This window comes from Leuciscus leuciscus (genome assembly GCF_965113295.1).
Source record: "Leuciscus leuciscus genome assembly, chromosome: 2".
Lineage (NCBI taxonomy): Eukaryota > Metazoa > Chordata > Actinopteri > Cypriniformes > Leuciscidae > Leuciscus > Leuciscus leuciscus.
In genome coordinates, this window is record NC_138726.1 from 12,902,326 (window position 1) to 12,921,776 (window position 19,451).

Consider the following 19,451-nt stretch of genomic DNA (forward strand, 5'->3'; position numbering starts at 1 on the left):
CATGAAAGTGTAAAGTACAGTGGCCTTTAATGTTTTTAATATTATATTTTCTGCACAGTTATTTTAATTATACTACTAGTGCTCTTCAGTACAATTAAGTACACTTCTTTTTCACAAGGGAATTATTATAAATGTAATAATTTTCTTTCAGTCTTCCCTGAACACTCACTTCACAAGCTCCCATTATCTCTTTTTTTTTTTTTTTTTGCAGACTGAGTCTGGTCTGTGTGTGGCCAGTCCTATACAAGATCGGGTAATTCTGTCGCGAAAGGAAGGCGAGTCATCTAAGTGTTTGAATGAGCTGCTCCTGAGCCGCATGTCTCGCTTCCGTGCTTCCCACTCCTCCACACTGGCTGCCCTCACCGGCTCTGCCATCACCAACCCCGTCAAAGAGGAGCAGTCGGGTAATACTGCTGTATGTTGTTTGTGCCTCGGCTGTTCCAAAAGACAATTTTTTTTGGCTTGGTTCCTATATTAATGGGCGCCTTTATGAAAAAGAAGTGCACTTCATTGTATTAAGTGTGCACTTGTAGTGTATTTCAAGTCTTAAAAGTATAGTATTAAACAACTGTACTTGCAGATAATATAATATTAATTAAATAAACGAGAGTACACTCTTATGGCTCTTTCTTAAAGGGTTAGTTCACCCAAAAGTGAAAATTCTGTCATCATTTACTCACTTTCAATGGTGTTCCAAACCCGTAAGACTTTCGTTCATCTTCGGAACACAAATGAAGATATTTTTGATTAAATCTGAGAGATTTCTGTCCCTCCATTGACAGTCCACACAACTACAACTTTGACGCTTCAAAGCGTTCATAAAGAGATCGTAAAACTAATTCATATGAATTGAGCGGTTTAGTCCAAATTTTCTGAAGAGACTTGATCGCTTTATATGATGAACAGATTGAATTTAGGCTTTTATTCACATATAAACATTGATCAGCGGACATAAACAGAAGCTCAACCATACATGCTTGACACGCGAGAACAAACCTCTTGCAGAAGCTCAAACGTGCTGCGTAACACGAGAATGAACCTCATTGATTCTCGCATATGTCAAGCGATCATGCTTGAGCTTAGGTTTACCACAACTGATGTGTGAGTTGGTGAATATAAGCCTAAATTAAATCTGTTGTTCATCATATAAAGCGATCGAGTCTCGTCATAAGATTAGGACTGAACCGCTCTATTCATAAGGATAAGTTTTACTATCTGTTTATAACATTTTTTAAATTGTCAAAGTGGTAGTTGCGTAGATTGTCAATGGAGGGACAGAAACCTCTCAAATTTCATTAAAAAATTTCTTCATTTATGTTCCGAAGATGAACGAAAGTCTTATGGGTTTGGAGCGACATGAGGGTGACAGAATTTTCACTTTTTGGGTGAACTAACCCTTTAACACGCTTAAGTACACTGATTAAAAGCGCACTTAGTAATAATGCCAAATTAAAAGTTTTACTTTAAAGTACATTTTAAATCATTATGTTTTAATAATATTTTGTTGTGCTTTAAAGAAGTACACTCATTTTGATGTGTTGACTAACAAAACAGTAAAGTACTTGATTATAATTTTAACTCTAGTGTGTTATTCAATATTACATTGAAAGTTGATATATTACATATACTAAATTGCAACTTCATAATTAATTACAAATATATTTAAATGTATGACATACAATTTTCAATAGAAATCCATACTTAATATCATATACCATAATCCATACCAACTTCAAGATGTTTGGAAAGCATACCTGGTGCTGTATTAAAGACATGGTTCGTACGGCCATGAAAAACCTTGAAAAGTCATGGAATTTAAAAATGGCAATTTTTCCAGGCTTGGAAAAGTTTTGAAAAAATAAATGACCCAGAAAGTTTTGAAAAAGTAATTTAAATTTATTTCACAAATATCTGTATAATAGAATATATGTTTAATTGATAATATTGGATTAACAAATGGGGCGAGAAGGCAAGAAGGTTGCCCGGTTCCAGCCCCAGATGAGCCAGGAGTCCTTTCTGTGTGGAGTTTGCATGTTCTCGTGTCAGCATGGGTGTCCTCTGGGTGCTTTGGGTTAGATTAGATGGATTGGACATATTGACATATTGGCTGTCAGAGTGTGTGTGTGAGTCGGAAGGGCATCCGGTGTAACACCTGTGCCAAATCTTGTGTGTGTGTGTGTGTGTGTGTGTGTGTGTGTGTGTGTGTGTTGATAATTCTGATGAAAGCGGAACTTATGCTAGAAAAATATATATTGGATAAACAAATGATAATTCTGGTCGTATTTCTTCAATATAGTATAACTCGCAGTGTTGATCTTGGTCTCTTGTTTTGTTTGTTTTTTCTTGTCCCAGTAGTCAACACAAGTTGTGGCTTGTCTATAAAAACTCTGAGGAAAACGCCGATGTATGTGTGTGGAACGTACCTAGTGATGCTGGCACCCACTCCAGGTGTAGCTGGGAGCTCTGCCACCCGCTCGCTGTTTGGTGGTGCCAGTGGCCTTTCTTCACTCAAGAGTAAGTCATCATCTCTTATTCTGAGGGGAAAGATCTTTATACCCTAATCAAACATTTTAACATAATCTCTATCATGGATAGTGTCCGAATAGTGATTTATCATTTAACGTTATCTATTTTTGCTGCCACTGTTACCTAAAATCAAACATATAACAATTAAAGGGATAGTTCACCCTAAAATGAAAAGTCTTTCATCATCTATTTCACCCTCATGTTGTTCCAAACCCATATGACTTTCTTACTTCTGTGGAACAAATATGAAAATCATTTAGTAACCTCTTGTTAAAAAAGCAACCGAGAGTGGCAGCGAAAAAGTACTTTTATTTGACATTCTCAAAGTCTTCTTAACATTTTCAGTCAATCCCATGTGTTTTTTCCTAGTCTTGGCATCTAGTTTGGTGTTTAACCTGACTGATGGTCAGTTTAGCAATCGTGCAGACCTCGTAGATGCTCCAGGAAGTTCTCTGGGTCGTGGGGCTCAGGTTGCAGGACTGGGTAAGAATCAGACATTTCCACACATCAAGCCCCTTTCACACTAAACTTGATGTACTGTATAAATCAAAACAGATCTCAGACATAATGGACTGTATTCTCCAAGAGCGAAATGAATATGCATTGGACTTAAGGAATTTTAATACATTGTTGTTGACTATTTTCTTACTCCTTAAATAAAATTAAACCTAGCACATACACACATTTAAAATGTTCAGTCTTTCCCTTTTGGAAAATGGATCAATGGAGCCATTGTTCAACTTCGCTTTGTATTGTTACAATGTAGTATATGTAAATGAACAATGTTTACTCGTTCTCCGTGTAACCTGTACCGAGAAATGTACGTTTATTTGTGAGCAAAAGTCTGCCGGATGATGCAGAACAGATTTGTCTCTGTATTTACGATTCTTTGCAGCCTTTAGCCACACGCTAGTTCCTTCACTGGAAACTGAAAGTAACCCACTCCCGCTAAACGTTTACTCTTTAAAATCCGGCACCTGAGAACAATACAAGTCCACACCATTATGACTAAAAGTCTGCTAAGAAGTGTTTCCTGCTAAAGCAAGGCGGATTTGACTCTGGTCAAGCGTATCCATAGCAGAATGGTGGGAGTGGCCTTGGATGGCAACATGCCCAGTGCATTATGGGTGTTAAGTTTTCCTACCTATTTGGCAAAGGGAAGTCAACAGCCTTTTTTTCTGTTTTCTCTAGTAAGGTAGAACCTATTTATTTTTATCTTTCTACTTTATAGCCAGCCAAGTTTTATTGAAAGCCCATTTTTCCAGCGATAAAGTACCCCTTTAAATATTAGATGTTAAAAAACTTTGTTAAAAAGGATTCTATACAATTTTCAGCTCATTTAAAACAGAATTAACAGATTTATTCAAACAAACATTACATAATTAAGACACCAATAACAGGTTAAATAAATAAAAAGATATTTAACAATATATTTACAATTTTAGTGATATGCTCTTCTCTAAAGTTCTTTTTTGTAACTAACTAACAGGCTGTGAGCATTAAATGACTTTCCTGAGATAAATGTAACGTCATGTTCTCAAGCTGTTACTTTGACGTCTTTCTGCGGTTGAAACGCTGATTGGGCGATTACATGAGAGAGATGCATTTCAATAGGTTGTACTGTATCTTTCAACACACCTTCTGATGTCCATTCATGTGGTGTTGTTGTTGTTTTTTTGCTGCAATTTAACACCACATTTAAGAGAAAAAAACAACACTAACAAACAAAACAATATTTAAATATATATATATTTTCACTGCAACATTGACATTTCTTTTATCAAAATCAACAGAAAAGTCTAAGTTTGTGACTGATTCTGATGGAGCACATCATATCAATGTTGTTATTTTTAACTAAAACTATTAAAACTATTTTTTGTTAATTGAAATAAAGCTGAAATAAAATAATATTAAATGAATACCTTAAATTTAAACAAAAATTAGAAATGTTGCCTTAGCAGAAAACTAAAAGTTGAAGTACTAAAATGAATCTAAATACAAATTTAAAAGAACCTAATAAAAATCACATAACACAACTACTAAAATTTTAACTACATTTAATGTGAAAATATATATAAAAGCTAAAATATAAAAATAAAAGCTAATTCAAACTATTAACAAAAAACACTGTGTCACATATAATTGATTGTATAATGACTGTTCTAGGGGCCTGCTATGATGCACTTAACAACTTAATCTGGACGTGCTCCAGTGACTACATGGACCAATGGTGTAACCCTGGAAACCAGGCCTTCCATCATGTGTGCCAACGACTTGGCGTCAGTCACGTCATCAGTCAGCCTAAAGGTATTGAAACTGGAGCTCTAACATATGCAACAAAAAGTATACTCGAGTTGATTTTTTTTGGATGATTTTCATATTGCACAACAAAACATTTCAAAAGGTTGCATTCATTACACCACGACCCAACCAGGCACAGTCTTTAGCTATTATAGTGACAATAGCTGATTTTGCTCAAATTTCCCTTGTGTAAAAGAAGTGTACTTAGCATACCTTTTAAAAAGAGTACTTAAAGGAGACATATCATGCTTTTAAATCGTTCCTTTTTACGTATAAATCATACATTTGTAGTCTATATAAAGCGGAACTGCAATGCTTGGGTCTGAATTCCTCATTATTATAGCTCCACAGGCCCCTTTTCTGCCCCTTTTCTGATGTGCGTCTGAGAGCAACTCGTTTTGGTGTGGTCTCTTTAAATGCAATTGAGACACTTCATACCCCGCCCCCTCTCCAGGTTGCAGAGGTGACACTCGGTTCAACTCCACCCCGTTCGGCCATTTTTGTAGTTTGATAGCAGAGATACGATTATCTAGCGGCACAGAAACGTTTTATTCACACGTTATTAACAAAATGTCAACAACGGAAGACTTGTCCAGCCAGCCTTACATGTTCGGGCCAGAGTCAGAGCCGGAGGGAGATGAAAATGAAGACGACGAACCTGCAGAACAACGTCTTCATATGGATGTATGTATCGCAATGGTGTGTTACTGTATTTACACATGAAACTTTGGTCTTCCGACCTTTTACCACCGTGTCGATTTATTTTGATTAATATGTGCGAGGGAGAGAGAGCAAGACAGCGTCTAGTTTGGAGACGGTGAAGTCTTGTTTACACTTTCGCCTGGCTCCGAAGAGAGAGAGTGCGCGCGCGCGCGCGACCGGGTCTCTCTCTCTAATCGTTCTGCTCGTTCTTTCAGTTAAACATGCACCCTGTCACAAGCGCGGCAGTTCATCTACATTAGACGGTGTAATGAAGCGTGTGGGTTACTACATCCAACAACCGAACATTTTAACTTAGTGCTACCCTCTCGTAACTTCTGCATCCTTTAGCTTGGACTACAAAATTGCAGCGAGAAATAAAAATGGCGGATTGCTGGAAGTGTTGGGCCGGGAGTCAATGTCCTTATTTGGCAGTTCCGCTGCAAATACTGTGACGTATTAGTTCAAAAAACGTCATAGAGAACAGAAAAATCGGAACAGGTTGAAAAATATGACCAAAACAGAATATAAAGATATCAACGAAGCACCTGAAGAGAATAATTTCAACTTTTCTGTACATCTAAACACTCCAAATATACAACAAAATGCATTTAAGGGCTAAAAAAGTGGATTTAGCATGATATGTCCCCTTTAAGAAATAATATACTTTTAAAAGATAATACTTGTGTCAACTGAATACAATGTTTTCATGTTATTTGCAATTAAATGAAAATTAAATGTTGTTTAAATTGATATTAAATGCAATTAGCTGAACTTTAGAGTGCTGTTGGACTTAAGTACATCTTTATATATAATTTTTGTAATTACTTCTTTTGTCTTTGAAATATGGTTAAAGTGTACTGCTGAAATATGGTTAAAGTGTACTGCTGAAATATGGTTAAAGTGTACTGCTGAAATATGGTTAAAGTGTACTGCTGAAATATGGTTAAAGTGTACTGCTGAAATATGGTTAAAGTGAACTGCTGAATGTACTGACAAGCATTTATGGTAAACTAAAAAATACTTTAATGTGATTTCTATTGAAACTTGTATGTTGTAAACTTAAATATTTATAATTGCACAGTTTTACTGATGACGTTGCAATTTAATACATACAATAATTAAATACAAAAAATATTAAGTTTAAATGTATTATTAATTAACACTACAGTTCAAATTATAATCAAGCACTTTACATGTTCTTTAGTATGTTAGTCAACAGTCAACACATCAAAATAAGTGTACTTTAAAGCACACAATTTTTTTTTAAACAATGATTTATAGTACAACTTTGAATTTTACATTATTACAAAATAGTCATGAATGTGTTCTCTCTTTAAGTACACTTAAGTGGCCTTTTTTTGTTAACATTATCTGCAAGGCTTGCACAGTTTTAAAAACTATACTTTTATGATTTGAAGAACACATTCATTACAATAAAGCACTTTTTTTTCTTTTCTTTTTTACAAGGGGTCACTTTTCATTGCTATAGACCTTATGCGCCAGAGAAACGAGTGCGCCGCCATCTTTAGAATATTGTCTTTTAACTTCCGTTTTTGCGGTCGCTCTGTATATTTCTATGGCATTGCTGTCCAGGAGTAATTAGCTTTTGAAGTGGATTTACTTAATGTAAAGTTAACGAAAGTTATCATGAGGACTGTAATGTTTAAAGCAGATGACTTAAATGTCAGTCGACCGGGAAGATTTTAAAACGAGCCGTTCATTAATAAACACGCAAAATCGCTGTGAAAATACAGACCGGAAGTCAAAAGAAAACGAGCGCAGCGCTGAAAAGGGGCGGGGCTACATAAGGTCTATACCTGTGCAAATATTTTAGCAAGGACTTTGTGTATAGGACGCTTACTATGCAAAGTTGTTTTTTAGATGTGCTCATCGTTTTCCCCATCATGTTTTTGACTCTATTACAGAAGAAATGATAGACACAGGCAAAGTGATAAACCAGCTGCTCCATCATGTTGGCGCTATGTGCATCCACCAGCTCAATCTGTTAGCAGCCAGCAGTAGTTTACACCTGGGAACCTTCATAGGAAAACAACCCATGGAGGCTTGCCACTTTAGTTCTATATGTGACGTCATGGAGAAGGCCATGGTCAATGGTGACACGTGCATCATCCGATGCATTCTGGTCGTCTTTCAGGTGTGGATATAATTGGTGGGGTTTTGCTAAAATATTTAAGATTTACATTTGAATTACATTATAAACACTACAGTATGACTTTGTTACAATATAACTTCCTGCAAAGCTGCTTTGAAATAATGTGTATTGTGAAAAGTGTCATACCAGAATTGTATGTAATACATATGACTTAACTTAAAACAATGTAAGTGATGGCCTTTTTGCAATTGGAGATTGAGTTTGTTCATCCGCAGTGAATAGGTTGACACCCACTTGAAGGAGGAATATTCTCTCTTGTGTTTTCCAGGTGGTGTTCCAGTTTTTTAATCCAAATTCAGAGCAGAACCGGGACTGTGTTAAGCGTTCTGGATTGTTGCTGTGGCAGTTACTTATGGCTCCTCCTGATCAGATAGAACCGGAGATACAAAGAGAAGTGTGTCTTGCCATCAGGTGAATCTCCAAAAAAAAAAAAAATTATTTGCGTATTCATGCATTCACATATACTAAATGAAGCAAAGGTCTACATTCAAGTTACATTCAAGCTATTTTAAGGCATTAAGAAAATACTTTCACGTTGCAAAAATATTTAAATATGTCATTTTGATTATCAAAAATGGGATTTAAGGGATATCATTTTTGACTGCAAAGGGACAAAGGGAATCTTCATTTCTCTTCAAAAAGTTTTTATGCAACTGGCCTCAATATCTGCAATAACTACAAACCATTTTTCCATTCTTTATTTCTTATTAGCTCAGGTTTAAACACCTTGTACCAGAGCGAATCTGAGTTGAACAACCTGCTAAAATTTGTTTTCACTGAGGGTAAGAATTGAAAATAAATACACATCGTACAGAAATCAAGTTTAACTATAATGTGAGTTATCACTGGCTCACTGTAATTGCACAATTGCATAATGGATAAGCAATAGTGCCAGTAATAACAAAAAAAAAATTTCTCTGCAGGGGAGAAGAACAGTGGTTTGTCTCAATTACGTGATGTTATATTAAACAACCTCGCTAACCAGTTACAGAAGAACCGCTTTGGTAGTGAGGAGGATGACCACTACAGGTAACAAGTTTCACGGCTCTTTAGATCTGTTCAATACTGTATACTCTACTAGTCATGCATAACACAAAAAATCGACATAATTCTTTTGTGATCGCAACATACAAGTTTCTCCCTTATCTCAACAAAAATGTATCTCTCGTCTTCCCCTGCAGACTGAAAGATGAACTGTTGCAGTGTATCTTGAAGACTGTAGTGCGAGAGTCATGTCTCCTCGTCACCAAATGTCAAACCGTTTCCAAGGAAGACCTTCAGAAGCTTCTCTCCACTGTACCTGTATGTGACTTCCACATACATGCATTTAAACATTTCTTTGTAAAGAAACTTTTCGCGTTGTGACTGGTTACTCTGTATGTAGTTTTTAACTGAATTAATCTTAAAAGAGCTCTACAAGCCATTTGTTTTCATATCCCTTGTGAAATAGAAGTACACTTTAGCATACTTTTAAAAAGAGCAATTATTACAGAAATATACTTTATAATTAAGTGCAAACTGAATGTAATGTTCTCATACATTTAATTGCAATTATAGTAAATGCAATTAGCGGAACTTTAGAGTGATTTTTTTCTTTTTTTTTATCTTTAAAGGTATAGCGGAGGATGTTTTACTTCCTGGTGGGTAGTCTAAACTATTGGTCCTCCTAATTGTCAATCATTCTGGTGAATCAATCAAACTTTTCAAAAAGTGGAGAGGGCGGGTCTTATCTAAAATTTGGAAAGATCCTCCGCTATACCTTTAAGTAATTTCTTAATTACTAGTATCGCTTGACAAGTATTTATGGTAAACTAAAATATATTATTTCTGTTTTTATTTGTAATTACACATTTGTAATGATGAAGTTTGAGTACAAAATTGAGTACAAATTAAGTTCAATTTTACACACTGCAATTTAAATTATAATCAAGTACTGTGTGCTTTAGTATGTTAGTCAACACATCAAAATAATTTGACTTTTTTTAAAGCACTACAACAAGTAATAAAACAATGATTTAAAATGTACTTTAAAGTAAAACATTTAATTAGTCATTATTACAAAGTGTACTTTTTAAAAGTCTATTTAAGTGTGTTAAGAAACAGTCATGAAAGTCCACTCTCTTTAAGTGGCCTTTTATTTCATTAATATTACATTATCTGGAAGTACTGGTTTTTTTTTAAGTACAAGTGCACATTCAATGCAATTAAGTGCACTTCTTTTTTACAAGGGAAATCAAACTAAATGAATTAATGAAAAAAAGATTGTGCTGTTCATTAATTTTCTTGGGATAACTTTAGATTTATTTTTTTATTTTTTCTATGAAACATTTTACCATAACAAACCAATTATTTAACATTTTCCCTTCCGCCGACCCATGGCAACAGACACGTTGTTGTGTTTTGTTGGATCAGTGTATTCCCTCTGTCAGTGTCTGTTGGCATTGGTCGGCACTTGTTTTTGCCGATTGAACATGTTGAATCAGAATTTGTCAGGTCATGGAATGTCTGAGAAGTGACGTAATGTAATCTGGTGATTGTTCGCATTGGTGGTGTCTGTGTTTTTTTCAAGCACATGATGTTTTAAGGCCAATTAACTGCACACACAATGTTGTTCTTACTATTCTGTTGTATGTTTACATTGAAGTTCTTAACAAAGCCATCTTGCTAGTAACAGGATCATTTTCTTGCAAAGCCAATTTTACATGTTTGGTTTGCCGAGTGTTATTTTGGACCTTGTTTATATGGTGTATCTAAATGTATACATTCAATCATAATTTGAAATAGTTGTCTGTATAATTTCACAAATGTATTGAATCACCAATTAACCCACAGCACTTCCACATCAACAGGTAGTGTCACCAAGCTTGCGTTACTTAATGGCTGTGCAGAACCATTTGCTCAGCAACACCATCCTGCTCCACCCTGATGACATTGATGATAGTGACAGCTCCCTACAAGGGGAAACAATGAAGGTACAGGTAAACATCCCCTTTAAAAACCCTATGATCTCTGATTGGTTAGTGTGGACTGATGACGACAGCTGCTGCATTCATGAAAGATGAAACAAACAGGAATTAAAACAGTTCAATATACTGTGCTCTGTTCTGTAGCTCAAAGTGTGTGTGTGTGTGTATCAAGTAGGGTTAGACGAACTGTTGCCAAACATATAACATGCTATGCTAGAAACATCATTATTGCAGTAATTATGTTTCTAGTATGTTATATGTTTGGCAACAGTTCTTCTAACCCTAATCGATGGTGTGTGTAGCTTTTGATTTCTTAAACAAACATTTTTAATTTCCACGTTGTCAGTAGATCATGCACTGAACTTTCGAATCCCATCAGTGCTTTTATGGAATTGCGCTCACGCTAATTTGCCGTCTTTAGTAAATCTGGCCCCAAGTTTCTTATAGGGGTAGTTCACCCAAAATTAAAACTATACCATGATTTACTCCATTGAAAGTACAAATGTGTAATTACAAATATATTTCAATTCACGACATTTCAATAGAAATGACATTAAAGTGCTTGTAAGTACATTCAGCAGAATATATTTCAAAGACAATATAAGTAAATATGAAATTACTAAAGCACTCTAAAGTTCAGCTAATTGCATTTATTATTATAAATGTATTATTTATTATCTATAATACTTTTTTATTTAATTTTAATAAATTTTATGAATGTATTTTAATTACATTCAGTTAACACTTAAGGGCACGTTCACACAGAATGCGTTTTTGCTTTGAAAAATGCAAGACGTGGGCAGTCGAATGGGGGAAAAACGCAGATGCGTTTTTCAAAAGTTGAACTGATTTTAACTTAACGCATTTTTAGAATGTCGTGTCATGCTCGAGATGTTGCTCGAGACGTTGCAAAAGACGCAAGACGGGAGCGCAGCGGTTATACACGTCCATCTAGCGCGTGATTACATAGAAAAACAATGGAAAAATAGCGCATTGGAATGGAAAAACGTGTTCTGTGTGAACGTATATTCTTTTTAAGTATATTATTTCTGTAATACGTAAAAGTATGCTGAAGTGTACTACTTTTTCGCAAGGGTTCTGTACCAGCTTTAGATGTTCTCAAAGAAATGTGTGTGTTGAATGTGCGTGTTCCCCTCAGGAGTTGCAGACGAGCATCTTATCACTTGCCTCGAAGATCCTGGTTGGGTGTGATGAGGTTCTGGAGACCCTTCAGCAAGTCACCAGCTCCCTTATCAACAGCAACATCAGTGATCGAGAGACCAGGTGCATTACTATATTAGATATTTTTGATGATTCTATATTTGTATGTTGTACATGTAATTAAACGCTTTATTTTACTTATCTTTTCAATTTTTTTTAATGTGAAGACTGAGAGGACTGGAACAGGTAACGAAGGCCACAATGTTGGGTCACTTGCTGCCGGTTCTGTTGACCTCACTGATGCACCCAAACCTACAAACCCTCACACTAGCTGATGCTCTCATGCCACAGCTAGTCCAACTGGTCCTCTATACTAGTCAGGTGTGTATATGTGATTGTTGGATGGAAGAGCAAGGTGATGTAGCTAAAAACATGTATTTTTCTTCATTTGGACAATATTTGAAATAGAAAGCATCTCAGTATTTATGTATTTGCTCTCAAATAGCATAGAAATCTAAACTCTATTGCTAGTATCAGACAAAATATTTTAGCATTCTCATACAGGCTTTAAGAAATGTAATGGACAAATAAAAAGCTAATAATCAAAAAAAATTTGCAGAGTTGGTTAACGTTATAACACCAGCCCAAATAATAGTGAATATATTGTAAATATTAAATATATTAACCAGCTCTAATCGATGCACATAAATGTCAATATTTTATACTACCACCAAGGCTGCATTTATTGATCAAAATGCAGTAATATTGTGAAATCGTTTTCTATAAATATATATATAAAATGTAATTTGTTTCTGTGCTGCAAAGATGAATTTTCAGCATCATTACTCCAGTCTTTACTTTCACATGATTTTTCAGAAATCATTCTAATATGCTTATTTGCTGCTCAAAAAACATTTCTTATTATTATCAATGTTGAAAACAGTTTGAAAACAGCTGCTACATATTTTTGTGGAAATATTCAGGATTCTTTGATGAATAGAAAGTAAAAAAACAGCATTATTGGACATTTTTGTAACATTATTAATGTCATGACTCACTTTTGATCAATTAAATGCATCCTTGTTGAATAAAATTTCACAAAAAATGAATAAATAAATCGTACTGACCCCAAACGGTAGTGTACATTGAGATTATTTTAAATTAAAATATGATGAAAAATGTCAGATTTTCCATTAATGTGTGTGTGCATAGCGTTGCCCCCAGGCAACGGAAAGTTTTCTTAAGCCCTGTGTTCAGTACATTTTTCTTTAAATGATTGCAACCAATTAGAATTTTTGAAAAAGTATCAAAGAACAGTCCAATAAGGTTTGGGAGTCACTATCAAGCACCATTTGAAGGCGGGACGTCCTTTTCTGACACATGGTCACAGGAGCACATGGTGTGAGATGAAAGCAAGATTATTTGCTTTAGTAATCATATTTAAAATGACATGAACTGTACATAAAAAATATGTGTGTGTATGAAGGTGTAGAGAAGCCTTTTGGCAGGTTTTGTGAATTTCTTTTTATTTTGCATGTTCACAAATTCAGTTTTTCTTTTTGTTGCCTCAGGGCAACGTTATGCGATAAGGGGTACTTTTCAAGGATGTCTTGGACAATACCTCACAATGGCAAATAATGTGTTACAAGTAGGGAAGATGTAGGGTTCCTGGGTGCACAGGAACACCCAAAGTCACCAAAGTGACACTAATGTGCAGCATCCACAGTCATGTTAGAACAGAAAGGGGCCATCTACAAACTGTTCCCACAAAGTTGGGAGCATGAAATTGTCCAAATTGTCTTGGTATGCTAAAGCATTAGGAGTTCCTTTCACTGGACCTAAGGGGCAAAGCCCAACCCCTGAAAAACAACCCCACACCATAATCCCCCCTCCACCAAACAACCCCACACCATAATCCCCCCTCTACAAAACTTTACACTTGGCACAATGCAGTCAGGCAAGTACCGTTTTCCTGCCAAACCCAGACTCGTCCATTGGATTGCTAGTCAGAGAAGCGTGATTGGTCACTCCAGAGTCCAGTGGCGGCGTGCTTTACACCACTGCATCCCACACTTTGCATTGCACTTGGTGATGTAAGGCTTGGAAGCAGCTGCTCAGCCATGGAAACCCATTCCATGAAGCTCTCTACAAAGTTTGGAGGTCTGTAGCTATTGACTCTGCAGAAAGTTGGCGACTTCTGTGCGCCTCAGCATGTACTGACCCCACTCTGTGGCCTAGTTGCTGTTGTTCCCAATTGCTTCCACTTTGTTATAATACCACTAACAGTTGACCGTGGAATATTTTGTAGTGAGGAAATATCACGAATGGACTTATTGCACAGGTGGCAACCTATCACCGCGCTTGAATTCACTGAGCTCCTGAGAGTGTTTGTTGAAGCATCTGTATGCCTAGGTTCTTGATTTTAAACAACTGTGGCCATGGAAGTGATTGGAACACCTGAATTCAATGATTTGGAGGGGTCCCAATACTTTTGTCATTATACAGTAGTGTATATGGGGTTGATTAGGATACATGAAGTACATGATATGACATGACGCACTACATGATACAAACCTATGTCTGTATCAAATCAAGTATATTGATGTGTTTCAAGTGTTTTTCCCTTTTTACTTAAATGATTTCTTGACATTTTTTAATAATTTTTTGTATTTTTGTATTGCTCTCTGAGAATTGTATAATGATCATTTTCTCTATGATTCTTTACCATTGTTGCATAACGTTGCCCTCAGGCAACAAAAAAATATTTTGGGGTGGGGGGGTTGGGGGAGGGACATTTTTCAATAAATCAATAAAATGTTCCCAAATGAGCCAGGAAATGATGTGAAATAATTTTTATCATGTGTCATCAAAATTCATGCAGTAGAGGGTTAAGTACATTTGTAGATCAAAATAATAAATCATAAACCGTTGGTATTGTTAACATTGACTGCTCTGAATCTGTCTATCCAACAGACCGCTTTGCTGCTGAAGACACATTCACCATTATTTTCTGAGGATTCCTCACTAAATCAAGGCCCTAATCCACCCTCATTAAGTGATGGGTAAAAATGCTTTTTTCTATCTATCCTTGAAACTATTGGACAAAAACCTTTTGATTACTCAATCACAAAATTATGTTGTATTTAATTCAGTTTCCAGATTCTGGAAGAGAGAGAGGAGCCAGGTTTTTTGACCGGCCTGAAGATCCCTGCCCCATGGGCCGCTGGGAAAACAGTGGAAACTGTTCATCCAGTGCGAGACAACTACAAATTTAAAGATACAGTCCACATACCTGGTGCGCGCTGTCTCTACCTCCGTTTTGACCCTCGCTGCTCCTCCCAATATGACTATGACAAGGTTTGAACTTTCGATTCTGTGAAACTTCTGTTCTCATTCATAGTGGAATGAAATTGAATATGCATACTCATAAACTCTCTTTATTCAGCTGGTGATTTATGCCGGGCCCAACACAAATAGCCGAAAAGTGAGCGAGTATGGAGGCAACACCATGGGTTATGGGAGCCGTAGTGTCTTGGGAACTGGATGGCCCAAAGATCTTGTCAAGGTGAGGAAAAGCACTCTCCATAACATCAGACAGTGTTCAAGAATAAAGATGAGCTGGATAAAAACATAAAATAATGTGTTAACTTGTAATAACATATTTTAAAATAATTTTTTTCTTGATACATGGCAAAACTGGTATATAATCTAATTCATGTGTGATTATCTGTGCTCTTTATGAAGGAAATATAATTTTAATGTTGTCAATTTAAAATTCAAACTTCCATACACAGATCTGTTTGCTAAAATGTCTTAGCCGATTTTGATAAAGTAATGGTATTTAAAGACAAAAAAACAAAAAACACACACTTTTAATTAAGATTTTTAACACTTTTAAGATTTGAATCAATAGAAATGCTTCAACAATGGTAAATGCAATGAAAAGTTTTTTTTATGTTTTTTTTAGAAAAACTATTTATTTATGACTATAAAAGCATGACGCATCAAATGTGGTACATACATTTCGTTTTTTTTAACAAATTTTGCCTAAAGGTCCAATAGATGGATAAAATGGTGTGCTTAAAATATATTAAGACACAAGAGTGCACATTCAATACTCACAAACAATCTACAGATATTAAAGTTCTGTATGCGCCTTTAATACACTTTTAACCGTATGTTTTTTTTCAGGTGGAAGGAGATACTGTGACATTCTCTTTTGAGATGAGAAGTGGACGTGAGCACAATACCCCAGATAAAGCCATGTGGGGTTTCTCATGCACTGTCCGAGCACAGGTACTAACTTAAAACTTTACATAAGCCTTTAAATAGATCCCAATCATAAAATTCACAGAGAAAATTTTAAATACTTATTAGATGTTCATTGACTTTGCTCATCAAATGTGTTTTCCTACAAATGTCTTGGATGCAGGGTTATAGTTGTATACTAAAACGTAGATTAAAACTATTTACTTTATACATTATTTCAGACACAGGTCCATATCAATAAAAAAAGCACTAACATGTATTTAAAAAAGCAGCAAACATATAATTTACATTGCTCTAAATATTTTGTTCCGTTTACGAACGGAACGGAACGGAAATTTAATACTCAACAAAAGTGTTACTGATATTGAATGCACAGACTTGAGTTAATTTTGTGGACATTCTCATAATTTTGTAAAATTCTCAACTCCGCAAGTGATTGATAAACCAAATGACAGTGGTATGAACTGCATTTTTTATATCTATGTAATGTGAATCTGTCTGTGTTTTTGTTTTGTTTTTATACCATTGCCTGTATAGTTATTTTATGTGCTGGTGAGCCAAAGACAATTTTCCACCTTGGTGGACAATAAAGACACACAATGTGGAGCAAAAGCATTGCAGACACCAACTAATGCTAACCTGAAGTCTAAAGGAACTGAAATGGCAAAACTTGAATTACCTTTCTTGGCTTTACTTCTAATTATGTTGATTTCAGGAGTCGTCCGAGGATGTGTCCGGCGGGCTGCCCTTCCTGGCTGATCTAGCTCTGGGTTTATCAGTGCTGGCCTGCGCTATGCTACGCATCCTCTATAATGGCCCTGATATCACACGAGAGGAGGAGGCCTGCCATGACCTTCTCTGCTCCAAACTACTGCAGAGGTGTGCTGATCATGTCAGGTTTGGTGCAGGACGTGAGGCCCAAAATGCTGAGATGCACTTCAGCAATCCTTATTTATCTTTATTTACATAGAAAATTAAACAAAAAGCACAGTGTAAAATAACAAATTTTCCTATTTGAATGCATTTAAAAAAAAAATTTAAAAAAAAATCTTTGATTAGAAAATTCAAAAGAACAGCATTTATTTGAAATATAAATCTTCTGTAACATTAATTATCAATGTCTTTACTGTCACTTTTGAACAAATGAATGTGTAATTTCTTTTTAAAAAGCCTTCTTATACACAAAAAAAAGTTTCTGCCTTATTTTTAAGTACAACCAACTTGGATGTTTAAGTCATTTCAACTTGAATTACATTCAACTGATTTAAAAAAAAAAAATCTTGTATAACTTGTATAAAAAAAGTTGAAAATTGCTTAACTTATTTTGACGAGTTAAAGCAATGTAAAACATGTTGTCATAACTGTAATCAGAATCAGAAAGAGCTTTATTGCCAAGTGTGCTTGCACCCACAAGGATTTTTTCTTGGTACTGAAGCTTCCAGTGCACATATACAAATACAAATACAACAAGAAACATAGTAATACAAATTCTAAGAATAAAATATATAAAAAATAAAAAATAAATAGTATAAAAAGTAAAAAAAGGGGTCACAGTTGGGTTTAGTCTGAATAAACATTTATAGATTATGAACATATTTACAGTATTTTGAGAAGTATGAATAATATAAATATAAATATCACCTGAGTTAGAGAATATTACACTAGACAGTGGGAGTCTAGTGCATGTTACAGATTATGAACATATTTACAGTATTTTGAGTAGTATGAATAATATAAATATAAATATCACCTGAGTTAAGAGAATATTGCACTCTTAACTTAAATCATAGTGTATTTGGTTCTTATATTTTTTGCTTCTTGTTCCTGCTCTCTCTAAGGTGTCAGTGGCAAGTGGAGGCTAATGGTGCGATATCTCCTGCTCTCACGCCATCTCCGTCTCCCCTGCCGTTAACCATTGATGAGGAGAGAGAGTTCACCTATCCTTCAGACATCCTCGTCCCACCTCCAGGCCCAATGCCTGGGGCTTGCTGTGAGCTGCCCCGCATCCACTTACCTCAGGGCATTATGGGCCGCCTGAGGGAGCTGTCTGGAAGAGCCCGGCCTCAGTTTCGCCCCAGCATCAAGTAAGCATGTGATAGGGAGTTTACCTATTAGTGGAATGCAATTACGTTAGAAGAACATTTAACCTTAATCATAAATGCATAAAAATACAAACAAAACACTTTACAAATTGACTAATACATGGACATATTTAAAGGTTTCATTTATTTTGTTTAAAAATGTACTTATACAATTACAAAATATATATACTTAATTGGAACAAATGCAAATGGAACAAATGTACCAACGTATTTAAAATGATTGAATTCATATATATAAATGTATATATTATGAATTGATAATGAATTAATCATTTTAAATATGTTGGTACATTTGTTCCATTTGCTAAGATTAGTTCATGCTTTAAGCTAAAATGAACTAACAGTGACCATTTTTTTTTTTTACAGCATTGATTAATGTTAGCTAAAAAATACAATTGTTCATGTTTGTACATGTTAATTCACAGTGTTTAACTAATGTTATGAGTCTATTTGTGTCATGATTTATTTGCGTTTTTGGTTTCAAATAATTTGTATTTTATTTTAGTTTATGATATTTTTTTTATTCACACTTCCATAAAGGTTTGACCTTTTTGGCAGCAAACCACAACATTATGACTTCTTGCATCAGAAATATAGAATAATAGTTGATTGATCGTATGTTTATTCTGTTCTCAGAGAGGTGATCCGTCCTGATGTGATGGAGGAAGTGATTGTGTCGTGTGTAATAAAGCACTTGGGTCTGGTAGATGCGCTGCAGTCGCTGGTGAACTTCCAGTACAGAGAAGTGCACAGAGAGGAACACAATCTGCTCTGCAAAATCATGGCCGAGACATTCAAGAAGATCAATGCAATGGAAAGACAGTTACAAGTATGTGTTACAAGTAGCCACAGATGTAGGGCTTTTCATAAACGTATTGTGTGATGCTGTTGAAGAGTAACACTATATTCTGTGTCTGTGTTTGTTTCAGAGTGTAGCTGAATTGGAGCAGAAGTGGCAGAATGAAGTAGATGAAGCTCAACAGGGAAAACTTGAGAACAACTCGCCCTTCTTCCACGACTATCACTTCTTTGAGGTAAGTAATGTGCAATGTAGTGTGAACTGAATGTAATGTTTTCAGACACTTAATTGCAATTAAATTCAATTTTTGTATAGTTTACATAACATTTTATTAAATGAACTTTAGAATTTTTTTAAAAAAATTATCACATAAGTACTTCTTTATATGTAATTTCATCATTTCTCTATTTGTCTGAAATATGGTTGTGCGTGATAAATAAAAATGTTATGAC

At 35.3% G+C, this 19,451-nt stretch overlaps 1 protein-coding gene across 1 annotated transcript in view; it reads left to right on the forward strand.

Annotated features, from left to right (window-relative positions):
- The window catches only part of hectd4 (HECT domain E3 ubiquitin protein ligase 4), a 90,150-nt gene that overhangs the window by 22,649 nt on the left and 48,050 nt on the right, over positions 1–19,451 (forward strand). Inside the window, 20 exon segments of the mRNA XM_082153528.1 lie at positions 212–404; positions 2,356–2,514; positions 2,896–3,009; positions 4,693–4,833; positions 7,455–7,684; positions 7,971–8,113; positions 8,414–8,484; positions 8,626–8,731; positions 8,884–9,004; positions 10,552–10,680; positions 11,828–11,952; positions 12,057–12,210; positions 14,803–14,891; positions 14,982–15,186; positions 15,275–15,394; positions 16,021–16,125; positions 16,814–16,977; positions 17,937–18,182; positions 18,837–19,029; positions 19,130–19,234. Of these exon segments, the coding sequence (XP_082009654.1) occupies positions 212–404; positions 2,356–2,514; positions 2,896–3,009; positions 4,693–4,833; positions 7,455–7,684; positions 7,971–8,113; positions 8,414–8,484; positions 8,626–8,731; positions 8,884–9,004; positions 10,552–10,680; positions 11,828–11,952; positions 12,057–12,210; positions 14,803–14,891; positions 14,982–15,186; positions 15,275–15,394; positions 16,021–16,125; positions 16,814–16,977; positions 17,937–18,182; positions 18,837–19,029; positions 19,130–19,234 (2,913 nt within the window).